The following is a 15,995-nucleotide window of genomic DNA, read 5'->3' on the forward strand; positions in this document are numbered from 1 at the left end:
ACACTAGGAGCAAGCAGGCATCTTATATTTGCACTTACTTTGTAATCTGTTATCCAGAATGTGTCTTACTCTTTGTACAAACCCTAGAGGATAACCAAGAGCACTGTGTGGGAGTGAAACATTATTTGGAAAAACTATTATTATTATTATTATTCCTGACAGTCTTGAAGTCATTTCAGGCAGAGTTTGAATAATTGGAGGGATTATTCTTCTTGTGTTTTATTCCCTTTTTAGTTAGAACGGCTCCCCTTCATGTGTTCCAGAGTAGGTTCAGTTTCCTTGCTGGCTAGGGCTCCGTTTGGGAATTTCCTTAGATGTTTCTGTGCTGTCTTCTAGAACAGTCCTCTCTCCTGTGTTGTAGAGCGGGCTCTAGAAGAGGCCTGTGGACTCTTCTAGAAGCAGGCAGTAGCGCTCTGTGTTCTCTGTTCTAGAAGCAGGCAGTAGTGGCGTGGCTGGGTGAGTTTCAGCTGCAGTTCTACACCACCCACTTCCTCACCGCGGGATATGATCTAGACACCATTAGCCGCATGACCCCTGAGGTAAGGTCATGACCCCTGACCCCCTCACGTCCCGCCCCTTGTCTGTCAAGGCTCCGCCCAGCACAGCTATCAAAAATCAGCTCCCCACTGACCTGGATGATGTCATCATGACCCTCCTGTCTCTGTCACCTGACCCCCCGGTGTGAGTCCTGAGCCTCAACCAGTCACTTCTCATGCTCCGTCTGCTTCATTTACATACCTGTGTTCACACATGGCCGTGTGTTCCAGTCTGTGCTGTAAACACTACTCTGTGTTTGTCCTTGAATGTGGTTTTTAATGTGATTGTGTGTGTGTATGTGTGCGCTGAAGCAAACACAGTGCTATGATGTAAACGTCCCCAAAGGACAGGCGACACTCATCAGAGATTATCCAAAGCCAAAATATTCCCGAAGGCATATCACGTGTGCAAATGTCCGAGTTGCCTGTAAAAACTGCTCACATTTGAATAGAAATGAAAATAAAAACACCTCCAGTAGAGGTGGTGAGTTCATGATGTGACTGAGTGTGCTTTGCGTTGAAGGATCTGACGGCAATTGGGGTCATGAAGCCCGGACATCGAAAGAAGTTAATATCAGAGATCAGCAAGCTGCCCTCCACAGACTGGCTGCCCGACCACAAGCCTGTAAGGATGTTAGCTGCTGCATACAATCTAGAATAAGGAGGTCGGACGAACACAAGAGCACAGACGCATCCAGCTCACGCAGCATCATAACTGTGCCTGTGTCTGTCTGTCTTTGTGTTTAATCAAGGCTAATCTGGCAGACTGGCTGTCTCACCTGGGCCTTAGTCAGTACTACCAGGTACTCGTGCAGAATGGTTATGAGAACATTGACTTTGTCTCGGACATCAGCCTTGAAGATCTGCGAGAGATTGGCATCACTAAGCTCGGTAAGATAAAACGTCATTATTAAGATTATAGGCAATATATTATAACACAAGTTCTATAGAAAAGTGCGACCCTTCATTAGGAAGCCGGGTTCCTGTTAGCCGCTCTTAGTGTCTTTGTTCTGTGTTTGTTGTTTAGAAATTGCGTAGATATGAACAGACAGATGGATCAATTGCTTTAAATTGGCTAAAATGTGTCGAAGCGCATTTCAAGCTGTTCTCTATAATCACGTGTAACCATTTGTGTGTGAGAGATACAAGAATTTAATGTGAACAAAGGTATAAATGCATCACAGAGGGAACGTTGAGATTCAAATGAACCAATAAAGCGATAACAGACGATTATGCGCCCCATCATCTTCAGCCTGTTAAGTGTCTATTGTTTGCACCTGGTGAAGACGCTCTGTGTGACTCATTGTAACCAGCTGTCAAAACAAATGTAAAAATCGTCTCGGCACTGCTCTCGCTGCCAATCTGTAAATCGTATCTACCTCCTTTAAAAAATGTGACAGTCCCAAGAAGTAGCTCCACAAAATTTGTGTTTTTAGTGTGAAAAATGTGGTCAGTGAAGAAAGATAAAAACACAGGTTGCTTCTGCTTGTCTCCAAAAATCCTTTATCAAATTATAATGGAAGTCTATTGAACAGATTTTTGCCAGTTTTCTTGCTGTAATCTATAGCTTTCAGCATATACAAGCAAAAAAACCAACTTTTCTACAATGTAAAATATTATTTTAATAATAAAATAAATTATTAAACAAAAGTTTGAGGGGTGGCTCGAGACTTTTACATATGACAAAACAAGATAACAGGACTTCAACCTCTTCTCTGTAATTTGCCTCTTAACTGCAGTGATCCTTTGCTCATACCGAGGCTGCTGGCTTGTGGCTGGCTCTGAGCTCTGTGTGAGGTTGATTTAAATGTCTGAGCAAGTTGGATGTTACAAGTGTTTTTGTGGTTTAGTTTGTCAAAAACCGTGAAGAGCTTCCGCACTAACGCCATGTTTGCGTGTGGCTGCCAGCGTGCACATGAGCCAGTCATTTTAATGTTTAGACGTTTCAAACGGTGCAGGGCAGGATATGAACCAGGAAGAATTTGGACATAACATAGAGTGGGAGTGCTGCTTAGCAACGGTCCCACCAATAACACAATAACTTTTGCAAGCCAAGCGATTAATTCATTTATGAAATTCCAATGCTGCAAGGACAATATGTATAATGCTTACCATGTATTAAAGAACAGTATCCTGAAATGCAGCGAATTCAAATTGCTGGATTGGCGGACAGAGGCGGTTTCTTGCAAGTTAAGTAGATTTTTTTTAAGGTGCAAAAGTATGACATCACAACAATGTCATTGGTCACTTGCAATGTTGAACCTGGAACAACATTTAAGATAAGATAAGATAAGATAGAACTTTATTAATCCCTCGGGTGGGTTCCTCTGGGAAATTCGACTTCCAAAAAAAGCACAACAACGACCGAAGTTACAGTTACAGAATTGTTATATATATATATATACACACACACACACACACACACACACACACACACACATATATAAATACAGCGACAAATATAAATAAAATATACAAAGGGGATAAATAGAATAAATAGGAATAAAAAATAAAAAATACAAGTGAATTGCACATTTCAAGTATTGAGTCTATTGCACTGTTGACTATTTACAAAAAGTATTGCACAAGGTATTGTACAGTGAGGTGAAGAGGCACTACAGCTTAGTTGTTCCCCCCTCCTTTGTCCTCCTGTTTCCCCTCCCTCTCCCCTCCAGAGAGGAGTTAAACAGTCTGATGGCGTGTGGGACAAAGGAGTTTTTAAGTCTGTTAGTTCTTGTCTTGGGGAGAAGCAACCTGTCACTGAACAGACTCTTCTGGTTGTTAATGGCCGTGTGCAGAGGATGCCCAGCATTGTTCATAATGTCCATGATGATGATGATGATGTGGGAACAACACGAGGATATCAGATCCTACTTGGATAATACTGTTAAAAAACAAAACAAACCTATACAGAGATGTAATTATTATTCAACTTTTTGGAATTGTTCCAAAACCTTTGGGTTAGTTTTAATCTGCATGACTAGTGCAGAATGAGGTTGCCATTAAAGATTTGCAGTTTTCAAGAAAATGTAAATTTGTATTTCATGGTGGCTTTTATGCAGAAATGCCACTCTCTCCTAGCTTTGCAGTGTAAATATAGCTTATTCTCTTCTCACAATCCTCTGTTTTGCCCCGCACTCCTGCCCCCCCTCAGGTCATCAGAAGAAGATAATGTTGGGAGTGAAGCGGCTGAAGGAGCTTCAGAGAGGAGAAAGTGGCTCCGAGCCTCCTCAGAGCCCCTCTACACCTCCATCCAGCCCAGGCGGCAGCACTACATCAGAGCTGCGGAAAGAGGCGAGGAAGCAGAGGGACGGGGTGCCCAGCCCTCGGGCCAAACCTCGCCCAGGTCTCGCACACACACAGACCCCTCCCCACACACCGACTCAAACCCCACCGCAAACGCCCCCGCACACTCGGACCCAGCAGGCTTCCCCCAGGGCTCGGCCGCGGCCATCCACCCAGCAGTCGACAGCAGACTCGGCAGTACCTCTGCTGAGGCTGCCCAACGTGGAGGAAGAGCGACGGAGAACTCACAGTCTAATTGGCTCGGAATCAGACTCTAGATATGCCACCGTGTGCCGCAGCAGCTCTTCACATACCGCTGCCGCTAATGATGTCACTGTTAACCGCAGCCAATCATCTGTTACCCTTCGCCCGCGTAGGAAAGGTCGGCCCCCAACACCTCCTAAACGGTCCTGTTCTTCCATTACCGGGGGTGACGGGGAGGGCGAGGGGCAGGTGGAGGGACTGCTCGGGCTGCCAACCTATCGAGAGCGGCGAGCTAGTGACTGCGGCAGCCTGGGAGCTGCTTTAAGGGCTCAGGAGTCAGCAGGCTTGGAGAGGTCAGACGGAGCTTCTGGGAGTGTTCGCAGCCTCGCGGCCATGCTGGAAACATCCATCGTGAGTGGAACCAAAACGCTGCCGAAGAATCTGGGAAGCAGCACGAACTACCTGCAGGTGGGTGACAGTGACTGTGAGAGTCAAATGTATGAGTTTTTTGGGCTACATGTCTAACAGTGATGTGATCTACAGGTGAGTCCGCCGCTTCTTCGTCGCCAGGCAGGCGCAGGAGGTCTCGGATCTGAAGAAGATGATGTTTTAAATCGTCGCAGGACCATCAGTGGACCCGAAGGCCTCCCTGGAGATCAGTCTGACCAATTACCTCAGCAACCGGTCCCGCGACGCCCCGAGCCTCGGCCCCGCTCCACCGTGCTCACCTCAGCATCAGAGATCACAGACGGCACAGCGACGCTCCGGAGGAAGCCGCGTCCTGTGGCCGCGGACTCTGAAGCTCCTGCATCTGTGTCTACCACGGTTGTTACCACGACTACTGGCTCTGACACCATACGCAGGAGGCCACGCACGACTGAGCACACGGAGCATCTCATTCAAAGCAATAACCAATCAGATTCTCCTATCAGTCAAATAGATAGCTGCCGTAAAATTGAAAGCGAGCCGCAGCAGAACGGCGGCGTGATCCTGAGGCGGAGGCCGGTGTCTGAGATCTCCGAGAGGACGGAGACCAACAAGGAGAGCTGTGAGTGGATGGAAGCTAGGAAGTCTCTGAAGCCACCAGTTTCACCCAAACCATCCACTGTCACCCTGAAGAAGCCGCAAGCTGACCCCCCGACTCCGACTCGTAGGGTCCCCATACCCGGGCCTGACACTGCTGAGCTGGCCCAGAGCCCCGGTGAGACACACACACAACACATGGTCACTGAATTTAACTTCTGTGTCAGAAAATCAAAATCCTATACTTAGGGCGTTTAAATATTTATTAATTTCTGCCTTTATTTGGTGGAGAAAGTGGAAACAGAGACAGAAAAGAAGAACACGCAACTCCCCCCATAAAACCTTTGATGTTTTATGATGTTTTATTACAACATGCTGACATCAGCCTGTTATGGCGTCATCTTATGTTGATGACGTACGGTTTCGTATTGAACAAACAAAAAGTGCATTGTATCGCTTCCTCAATGGCCTTTCATATTATATAATACTGGATATGGTTTCGTGAAACCTTTTGACCTTGGGCACTAACAATGAAAGTCAAGGTCAAATCACAAAAACAGTCGCCTCAAGGAGCTTTGTATTATATGTTAAAGACTCTACAATCCAACAGAAAAATCCCAACAATCAGACGACCCCCTATGAGCAAACATTTGGCGAGAGTAGGGAAGAAAAACTCCCATTTCACAGGAAGAACCAAAAAAACGGATGGGACCATTTTTCTTCTCTTCTAAACTCAGACACATACAGCTCACTACCCACATGTTTAATAAAATATAGTTAATATTAATTAACTTGGCTTATAACACACATTGCATAGTTGAGTACAGCAAATATAAAAGGTCCTATTATATTATTTTCCGTGTTACCTTAATTTAAATATCATTAACATCTGTTCATATTCATGACAAACATTGTTTTTAAATTAATGTCATTTAATCCAAAGACATCCTGCTTTATGTGTAGCCTTGTACTCTGCATGAAATCAGTGATTAGTAAAAGAGTTAGAATTCATCACATGCGGTGGCTCCATAAGCGTTTACAGTTGTTATCCCTCGCTGTGTTCAGAAGTGCTCTTTTACACTCCAGTGGTTATTTGAGTTACTGTTGACTTCCTGTCAACTCAGAGCACTCTGGCCATTCTCCTCCCACCTGTGACATCAACAAAGCTTTTTCACCTTGAGAACTGCAGCTGGCTAGATATTTTCCCTTAAACCATAGAGATGGTTGTGTGGGGAAAATCCCAGCAGCTTCTGAAGTCATCAGACCTGCCCGACAAGCACCAACAAACAAACATCCCACATCAAAAGCCACTTAAATCTTCTTTCTTTCTCTTTTCTGCTCAGTTTGAAGTTGAGCAGGTCGTGCTGAGCATTTCAGGACATGATTTGCTGCCACTCGATTAGCTGACGCTTTTTGGTCACACACGGGTCAAAACCTCATTAAGTCATTCAGTATTAAAAACTGAAATGTTTCTGTTGCTCTGTAAATTCAAAACCAGGCAAGTAAACTATGCCAGGAAACAAAGGTGCTCAAAGACTAAAACATTTTTAAAAAATCAATAATCGATAACAGCAGTCTCTTTGTTTTGATTCTTCAGAGAAATAGATATCATCTATGTGAGAAAAATGACGTCGTTCTTTGTGATTCTCTCTGAGCAGAGTCGAAGCGTGTCCCTCCCCCCGTGTCCCCGAAGCCGCGTGGGCCTCCGACAGCACCTAAACCTGGCAAAGCAATAGTAGCTTCAGCAACCATGAGCCCGAGCCCCGCCGCTACCAGCCCGGCTGCAGCCAGCCCCACCCCGGCCCCCAAACCCTCCTCTCCGCTCTCTGCCGCCCCTCTTCCAGCCCCCGACACCCCCTCCGCTCCCTGCCTCTCACCCGGGCTCCCTCTCACTTCCCCTTCTCCAGCCCAGAGTCCGTCCACTCCCTCACCGCACCCCGTCAAACCTCCACGCTCCTCGATCACCGGTCTCTCCATCGACCTGTTGGGCTTGCGGGAAGTGGAGGAGGAAGAGGATAGGAGGCGAGATGAAGAGGAAAGGAGGAGAGAGCGAGAGCACAGGAGGCACAAAGAGCAGGAAGAGGAGAGAAGCAGAGCCGAGGACGGGGCTTTGAAGGAGCTGGAGAGGAAGTCCTCAAAGAGCGACAGTGTGGAGAGTCGAGCAGGGGAAGGAGAGCAGGAGGGAGAGGTTCAGCATCGGCTGGAGGAGACCAGCGCCTCTTTGGCTGCAGCTCTGGAGGCTGTGGAGCATCAGATCAAAGAGGAGGACACACAAAATGAGTGAGTACTAGAAGCAAATCTCATTTTCCCACTGAAAGGAGATTTATATTCATCGGGACTGCATGTTGGCACCAAACCTAATGACAAAGGGATTAGATCATAAATAACTTGACGCGGTGTAGAGCTGCAAATTGAGACAGCTTATTACAGGCTTCAGTGTAATGGAAGTGCTAGTGCTGTACAGAAAGGACTCCCGAGGCTCGTGTTGACATCAAGCTCAAGATTGTGAGAAATATACACACACTCCTGGTTTGAGTATAGACAGTACAAAACATGGATGTAGCCATTGATCTTAAGTGGGCCCAACCAGTGAAACTCCCTTTTCTGCCAGGTTAAAGATATTTAATCCCTGACATATCTTGATACAGGAAAAAGAAGTGAAACTTCAGCAGCTTTTTGCATGATAAATGTGTAAAAAAACAGAAAATCTTCTGGTAAGATGCTCAGATTGTCAAACCTTACATTTGACAGCCCTGATCTATGGGTTTGAAGTTTTGTTTGATCTCCTGTGAAAACCAAAACAGGAAGGGGATATATGTTTTTCCCCATTAGCTATCAGCAGTTATTCCAGTGCAGCTGAAAAGGCAAAGAAGGAGAAGGATATAAAGCAGCACTTTTATTCTAATCCAATGAGTTGCTTTAAAACAGCGATCCAAATTTGTTTTTGTTTAATATCATCAACTCATTCCCCCTCAGTTGATCAACTCAGTGGAGTGGAGGAATTCAAAAATCTGGACCCAGCCAGGGTTTGCTTGTGCGTATGGGTATGTTTGTCGCGCACGCAAACGGACGATGAAATTGCATTTCCTGCGGCTGCTTCACAAACAAAGCCGTGCCGCGTTTTGATCGCAATGATTTAAATGCAAAGCAGCGGCCGTGGTAAACATTCCCTTTGTTTTAAAAACAGCTCTGTGATTCACTGTAAGGAAAGTGAACAGCAAAGCAGTGAGGCTGTCAGGAAGAAGACCAAAAACAGTGCAAGGGGATTACACGCTGCGAGTCCACTCGGGGAGGCGTCGTGAATCCAAGAATTGCCGACTGCACCACTATCAATAATGACAGGACAACAAAGCTAGAAGGTTGCTGTTAGATATAACAGGGCATCGAATAGCTAAGTAGCCAAATGGGTTTTGGAATTCATGGAGACAAACAATTAGAAGGAAAACAAACTTGCTGGGTGGAAAAAAATCAAATATTACCAGCTGAAACTATCCAAATGACTCCTCTGGCATCTTTAGCTGCTTCAACTAGAGGTGGGCGTAGTAGTATCGATCCGACACTGGTATTGGTATTGGATCAATACTATCAGGGTAAGATACTTTGCTTCTATCCTCTAAGTTAAGTATGTAGCTCAGTGAACTGTGTTAAATAAATTATTTTGGGGGAAATGAAAAATATTCCTCAGACATGCACTTTGAAAAATGTCTCAACCTTTTTGTGTTGACTGTCAGGTCTGTTTTATTTATAGCCTATAGCTCATTTAAATCGTTAAATTAGTGATCAGCAAAGTGTGTTCAGAATTTGCAAACTGATGATGACTCACCTCATGAATCATGACACACACTACTCTAAGTTAAAAGTATTATGTATAATTGAAAGCATTAGTGTTGATGCTGGTATCGGTAATACCGGCCCTGTATTCACAAGTGAATAAGCACAACACAGAACAAGCTTAAACACATGAACTTTGGACAGTTTTGGGAGAATTAGGTCAGGACTGTCTGACATGCAGCATGCAACAGGAAGTAATCTGCTTCACACACATTCACACCTCTGGATATATCTCCACGTGGTTTTATGTGAGGGTGCATGCAAGAAGCAGCACTGGTAAATGCTGCAGACAGTTTGCACAACCACTTAATCCAACATCGCACGGAATTTATACTCAGGAGCTGGAATGTTAGCTGGTCTAAGTCCTTATATGTGGAAATAAGACCTTAACCCTGTATTTTGAAAGAAATGTGAAAAACTTTTGCTATGATCTATTTCTTTGTTCCCTGACTGCCAAAACTTTATCTTGAACTTAAAATTTGAACAAAAACAAACAAACAAAATATACATATTCTTATTGCCTGGGGTTAGAGGTCATCACCGGTGACAACTTAGGTCACAGAAGGTCATTCAAAGTAGCTAATGTGCGATCAGTGTTAGATATTTGCATCCTCTCAAATCCCTCCACTTTCCATCTCTGATTCTTTGCTGTATGCCTCAGCACTAACCGAACCCTTCTTTTATTCTCGCCCAACTTCCAGCTCTCTCTCCGGAAAAAAAGCAACAGTCTCCATCTTGGACGACATTGGCAGCATGTTTGACGACTTGGCAGACCAACTGGATGCGATGCTGGACTGATCTGCTGCACGCATCTCATTTTCCTACAAGCCCTTTCCCTCGCCTCCCCCCTCATCATGCGTAGGTGTAAGAAAACTCTCCCGAGGCTCAGTGCCGGCGCGGAGAGTGTGTGTCCGAGCGTGCGCCCCCTCGTGCGTGCGTGAGCGCTTTCTCATGTAGCCTTGTACAGTACTGACGAGGGGAGTGGGGGGGGGGGTCCTCTTTGTCTGGTGCAGTAGCTCTAGTACGCCTCCTGGTGCAAGGAGGCCGCTCCCACACAACCTCTGACCTCTGCAGCTCAGCATGTCACCGCCGCCGCCTCCGCTGCCACCCGGCCTCAGATGGCTGTGTGAACCATGAGAAGCACAATCATTTTCCTCATCCTTTGATCTCTACAGACTTGGACTGACATGCTGACTCAGTCAGACAGGGAGACAGCAGATAAGCATATTGCTTGCAAAATAAGCACACTATCCATCTGGCAGGGAGATAGCTAGATAGCTAGATACATAGATAGACAAGGTAGATACTGATGAGACGTCCAAGAAGATTTATAAAAGCACACGGGGAGAGAGGCGGGCCGCTTTCTGTGCCCGATTCGCTCCTGCAGCGTCAAAAGGATGCATTTTTCCAGTCAACTCGTAGCCTCTATTTCTCTTCTGTTCCAGTGGAGGATTATGGTTAGCCGGACTTCCTGACTCCCTGTGTGTCGTCTCTGTTCATGTTGTTGTTGTTGTTGCTGCCGTTGCCGTTGTCGTCGTCGTGTGTAGTCCCTGCTGATGCTCACGTCAGTGTCCTCCCTCTCGTACAGTAGTTGTTGTAATGATCAGAAAGATGATATAGATGTGTGTCCATGAGTTTTGAGACACTCGCACGCACACACCCATGCACACACTTATTACATCTTGCTAGTCTTCAGCTTTGTTGGCGGTTAACTCCAGCTGCGGAGGTTTGCTTGAAAATGAATCTGCACACACACACACATACACACACACACCACACCCATGAACATATATTATATATATATATAAATATTTACAAGCACACTCATGCGGTATATCCCTTTGTCCTGCTGCAGTGAACAGTGTTTATAAAAGATAAACCTATATTTCAATGCTTTATATAGTACATCCAGTATACATACATAGAGTTTATAGTATACCTGGGTATTTGAGCTGTTATGGCTCCCTCTAGTGTTGGTTAGTGAAACTGCCTCTAATTGGCCCACCTTGAATCTCGTCTCCCCCACTTTTTGTTTTTTTACAATCTCCCTCTGTGTCTGGTTTGTTAACTCTACATCTCTCTGTGCCTTCGTAGTGTTCTTCATATATTCAGTTTTTTGGTTTGTTTGGTTTTTGTTCCATACTTTAACATATTTATTGGGGGTTTTTTGGGTTCCTTACAAGCCCTTTTGTGTCTGTGATGTCTGAATAGCTTCTATATACGACCTCTAAAATTAGTCAGCTTGTCTACCCCATTTAAAACCAGCCCATGTAAGTCCCCCCGTAAGCTGTAATAAGTTGGCTCCGCTCCTCCTTGAATCCCTGGTTTTTAGTGGCCCACTCAGAGCCCCCCCCCTCAAACCCCCCCAGTGTTAGCCAGACAGTGGATCAACCACCAGTGTTCATCCCCCAATGAAGAGTCCACTTGTATTTTTATGCTCTTTGAAAACAAAGATGATATATTTGAGAGACAGATGGATCTATGTGAATACTATTAATAATAACAATAACGATAATGGCTGTAGGCATTGAGGTGAGCTTCTGGTCGAGTTCTGGATGTGTTGTGACGGCTGTTGTGCCATGTTGGTTGGGTTTAGGTTGTGTTTCTGCTGTGACGATGCATTCCTGTACAGCTGTGATGAGAATAAATGTAAAAAAAATAAATAAACCGGATGCTACTCTTTCGCAGTTGTTCTTTTGCATCTCGCCTTCTACAGCAGGCCTGATTACGCCCGAGTCACTTCACCCGCACACAATGGCAGAACATGTCAGTGGAAAATCCTCTGGTAATAATTTTGCTGCTTTTGGAATGCTCTCCAAAAGAATCAGAAACCTAAGTGAATCTATCTCCATTTTTAAGACCGAATGCATTGAATTTTCAGGCAAAATACTGTTATAAATTGCAGAACAAGATTTATTACCTACCCAAACCCGAGCGTACAGCGATAAAATATAACTGAACAGGTAATGTGTATTTTGGCTATTTCTACTCACTGACGTGTGACACAGAAATTTAAGCAATGTGGAAAAAAGAAAATGCCTTTGCCATATGTGGGGATTTCAGTGGGGACACAGGGGTTGATTACCCCCATTAGAAATGTTGGTGATTGTTTGCCAGCTAATATTAAGGAAATGTTGCCCTGGCCTTTGTTTTTCAATCAGACTCTATAACTTAAATGAGCTGTACAGTGCTTGAAATTACCGGAGATGTGTGTGACAGGTTTCGAATATGCAGAAACTGCAAAAAAAACAAAACAAAAAAAACCTACAACCTGCAGCAGAAGAAAACACCAGGATGAAGGAAATGAAGTGTCTAATGGAGGACTCATGGACCCATCCTGCATAATGTTCCTGACCAGTTTTGCTGAATCGCAGCCTCAGTTTCCTTTCCTTAGCTGATAGGAGTGACAACCGGTGAGGTCTTCTGCTGCTGCTGTCCATCTGCTTCCACGTTTGAGGTGTTGTGCATTCAGAGATGCTCTTCTGCATAGCATTCATTACACACTCTGACCTCTGACATCAAAAAGGTATTTTTACACAGAGATCTGCTGCTCACTGAATATTTTTTCTTTTTCAGAACATTTTCTGTAACCTCTAGAAATGGCTGTATGGGAAAATCCCAGTAGATGAGCAGTTACTGAAATATCTGCTGTCTGTCTGGCACCAACAGCCATGTCACTTTAATCAGCTTTTTTTCTCTGTTCCAATGCTCAGTTTGAACTTCAGCAGGTCATCTTAACCATGTCTAAATGCCTAATGCACTGAGTTGCTGCACTGTCATTGATTAGATATCAGCATTGATAAGCAGTTAAACAGGTGCACCTAACAAAGTGAGTCTGCAGTCAACATTATATTATATATCCAGTCTTATTACTACATTGTTTCTATATTCTGCAGATCTAGCTATGCCAGTTAACTACAATTACATATGGTATATTGCTGTTGACAGGTAAAACTACAAATAAGGTGACAGGCCAGTTTTTATAACCTTCAAATCGTGTAAAAACAAATTCCAGGCACATTCCTGTGCAGCACTGATTTTTCACTGCACCATAGGAGGAGCCACACCTTTTGTTCACCCAATGAAAAGTCCAGTACATGATTAATAGTATTATTCTCAGTGAGATTTTACACTTTCAGACAGGTGTTTGTTGTTAACATGGCTTTCTACATGTGATATGTGCACACAGGTACAGGGGCCCAACTGATTAAAGGATGCTGACATGCAGGCTGGGTTTATCTGTGGTTGCACTTTTTGAGTTTATCCACATTGTCCTGTTATGTCATCATGCCTGCTGGGAGTTAAAGGTCTATATATATATATAGAGAGAGAGAGAGAGATTTTTTTTTTACTATTAACTATTAACTAGTGATACTTGAATTTTCTTAATTTCCTGCCTGAAATTCCTAATAAATTACCAAAAAAAGAAAAATGCCAGATGTAGCAAATGATTGTAAAAAGTCAGAAGTTTCAATAAACACTCAATTAAAAAAAAAAAGAAAGAAAGTCAGAAAATGATTTTATGGCAGTTATAATGGTTCAGGCTTGAAAGGGTTCATTGACCACGATGAACTACAAGTCCCATGATGCCTTGGACCTTGCGCATCTGAAATATGCCGACAGCGTTAACTTTGTTTCTAATTACAGTTTACAATAACTCGTTGTTCTCATGCCCGCATATCAATGAAGACCCAGTAAACAAAAACAGGGACAAAAAAAAAGCGACCCCCCCCCCCAGCAGAAACAATTAAGCTAGCTCTGCAGCTAACAGTTAGCCCGGAAATGATAGGACACGGGGGAGGGGCTTTAACCCTGAGAGGGTATGTGAGGGACTTCAGGCGGGCATGCAGGTCTTTTCCTTCTCAGCCCGAGCAGACGATGGACCTTTGAAGACTATATACTATAAACACACAACATGGAAGCAAAAAAGGCCGAAACGATCTGGTCTGCTTCGCTAAATACTTCAAAGGACGGCGGTTAAGAGTGAACGAGGTGAGTACTGGGTCTGCACGTGGAGGAAGTGTACAGCGACTTACATCGCAAGCACGTGCAACCATGTGGCGAAAAAGTAGAACTTGTGCTCCGATTTTTAAAGTGCATTCACTGGATTAAGCAACACTTTAGTTAAATGACGGATCCATTTAGCTATTCTTCAAAATTACTTTAAGGGTCACGGTTTTCACGTCTTTGTGGAACCAGTTGTTGTTCAATTCTGCAACAAATATTTTAAGCAATTCTGCGCAAAGTAAAAGATTCCCTGATTCACTCATTACACATTTAATTAATGCATTCTTTCTGTGTATGAATGCTCAGCTGTGTGTTTAGCCTGATACATGTCATAGACTGTATATAAAAGATGGACATAACATTGGCGCCTGAACGTTATTAAATGCCTTAGAGCTGCACTTTTGCCTAATTGTCAGCAGGGGGTAAACAGCTTTCTAGACATCTATGCAAAAATGACATTACTGAGGTCAGAGGAAAGAAGCAAACATTTTCCTGAAGAATTTGTTTCATTGCTAATAAACCTGATGAAGCAGGATATGCTTTACAGTGGACCTGCTTGGGCCCCTTTATGCTTGCTGCATTGGTTATGTGGTGCTCAAATGGTGATGTCGCCACAGCTCTGTAGCATTTACACCAACACCAAGGGTATGAGTACACACTGCAATGTTGCCACTGCTACATTGTGGGTGTAGACATCAACACTGGAAGCAGAGAAGGGTTTTATTTCATTATTAACAGTGACACGATCATACACTCAGATTTTCAACACAGTGGCGGTAGCTCTCATGTGAGGCTTAAAAAAAATTGAGATGTGCCAACCAGCTGACACAATGCCAAAGTGTGGCATGTGACGACACTTTAGCAAATGAGGGCGAGTATAATGGGCCTGTGAGTCTCACAGTCAGATGTGCTATTTACAAAGAATAAGAATAGAATAATCCTTTAATTGTCCCACAAGGGGAAATTTGGGAGTGTCTGGTTTAAAAATGTATTATTATTAATAATAATGGTAATGCCAGAAATCTTTTGCTTGAGGTGTCATAAAGTCAAAGTGTCACTGACTGTGTCCTTTTATATACAGTTTATGCTACATGTTGCAGACAGTGAGTACCCTCAAAGTCTGAGCAACACTGCTGGACAAACTCATGACGCAGTTTCTGAATTACTACACACATCGTCTCGGTTGTACACACTCGTAGCGGTTGGTTGAAGGGTTTTGGGGGGGCGTTTGGATTTGTCTCTGTTAAAATAAAAAGCTCCTTCTGCCGTGCGACCTTTACAAATGTGCCTTTCAGCCTGTTTTACTACAACAAAGCAAGATTTGCAAGTCATTTGAGGCTCCAGTAATCAATTTCCAAAGCGCATGAAGTGCCTTCTGCTCATGATTAAGATCATTGTGTTTGTGTCTTGTTTTTCAGCCTTCACGGTGGGATTGGATGACAGTGCAGAGGCTGGAGAATGCACAGGGCTGTTTAGCAGACTGAAGGCTGGCTGAATGCAGTCGGAGAACAATGTGATCACCTGGAGATGAAAGCAGAGCAAGAAGAAAACAGCCGGTGAGCCTTTTTTCTTCTTTCTTCTTCTCTTAACAAACGAACCGGTTCCAGCCTGTGACGACAAACTAAATAAACTTTTCTGACACCTACTATGAGAGCTGAACTCCAGCTCCTGATTCCAGCTTTTCTCTGAGGCTCAGTTATTTATGATAAATGTTTTTATGATGAATTGTCACGTTGCCTTCATCTTTAAAAACAACTATGTTTTCCAGGTGAGAGGAAGGTGACTGGAAGTAGGCTGTATTTTGCCACATGGTCCTGAGAAATGGGCTTTCATGCTGGTCTGAGATCAGGTGAGTCTGTATAAGATGCTGGTACTCGAACATTTTCAGCCTGTGATGACAAACTAAACAATCTTTTCTGACACCTACTATGAGAGCTGAGCTTCAGCTCCTGATTCCAGCTTTTCTCTGAGGCTTCTGGAGTAATCCTGTAATACCATGTGATGCTACGAATGTCTTTATGTGAATAATAACTGAGCTGCTCCTCTTGTTTACAGCCCGACTCAGGATGGCAGATGGTGATCTAGTTTCTTTACGGTAAGTCTGTTTAT

The 15,995-nt window shown here is 44.0% G+C and overlaps 1 protein-coding gene and 2 non-coding genes across 4 annotated transcripts in view; all 3 read left to right on the forward strand.

Moving 5' to 3' along the window:
* Positions 1-11,562, forward strand: part of LOC113024429 (caskin-2-like) — a 49,142-nt gene extending 37,580 nt beyond the window's left edge. For both annotated transcript variants that reach the window (XM_026171528.1, XM_026171529.1), the window contains exons 16-22: positions 432-539; positions 1,060-1,161; positions 1,289-1,427; positions 3,691-4,493; positions 4,569-5,226; positions 6,707-7,328; positions 9,581-11,562. In XM_026171528.1, the coding sequence (XP_026027313.1) occupies positions 432-539; positions 1,060-1,161; positions 1,289-1,427; positions 3,691-4,493; positions 4,569-5,226; positions 6,707-7,328; positions 9,581-9,677 (2,529 nt within the window). In that variant the 3' untranslated portion in view covers positions 9,678-11,562. The remainder of the gene's footprint in view (positions 1-431; positions 540-1,059; positions 1,162-1,288; positions 1,428-3,690; positions 4,494-4,568; positions 5,227-6,706; positions 7,329-9,580) is intronic.
* A 3,929-nt stretch (positions 11,563-15,491) lies between these two features.
* Positions 15,492-15,580, forward strand: LOC113024879 (small nucleolar RNA SNORD60). Its single transcript, XR_003272741.1, has one exon. It is a non-coding gene; the product is annotated as a small nucleolar RNA SNORD60 (small nucleolar RNA).
* Positions 15,581-15,772: 192 nt separating this feature from the next.
* LOC113024878 (small nucleolar RNA SNORD60) lies at positions 15,773-15,861 on the forward strand. Its single transcript, XR_003272740.1, has one exon. It is a non-coding gene; the product is annotated as a small nucleolar RNA SNORD60 (small nucleolar RNA).
* The last annotated feature ends 134 nt before the right edge of the window (positions 15,862-15,995 follow it).

Source organism: Astatotilapia calliptera, chromosome 6, assembly GCF_900246225.1.
Source record: "Astatotilapia calliptera chromosome 6, fAstCal1.2, whole genome shotgun sequence".
NCBI lineage: Eukaryota > Metazoa > Chordata > Actinopteri > Cichliformes > Cichlidae > Astatotilapia > Astatotilapia calliptera.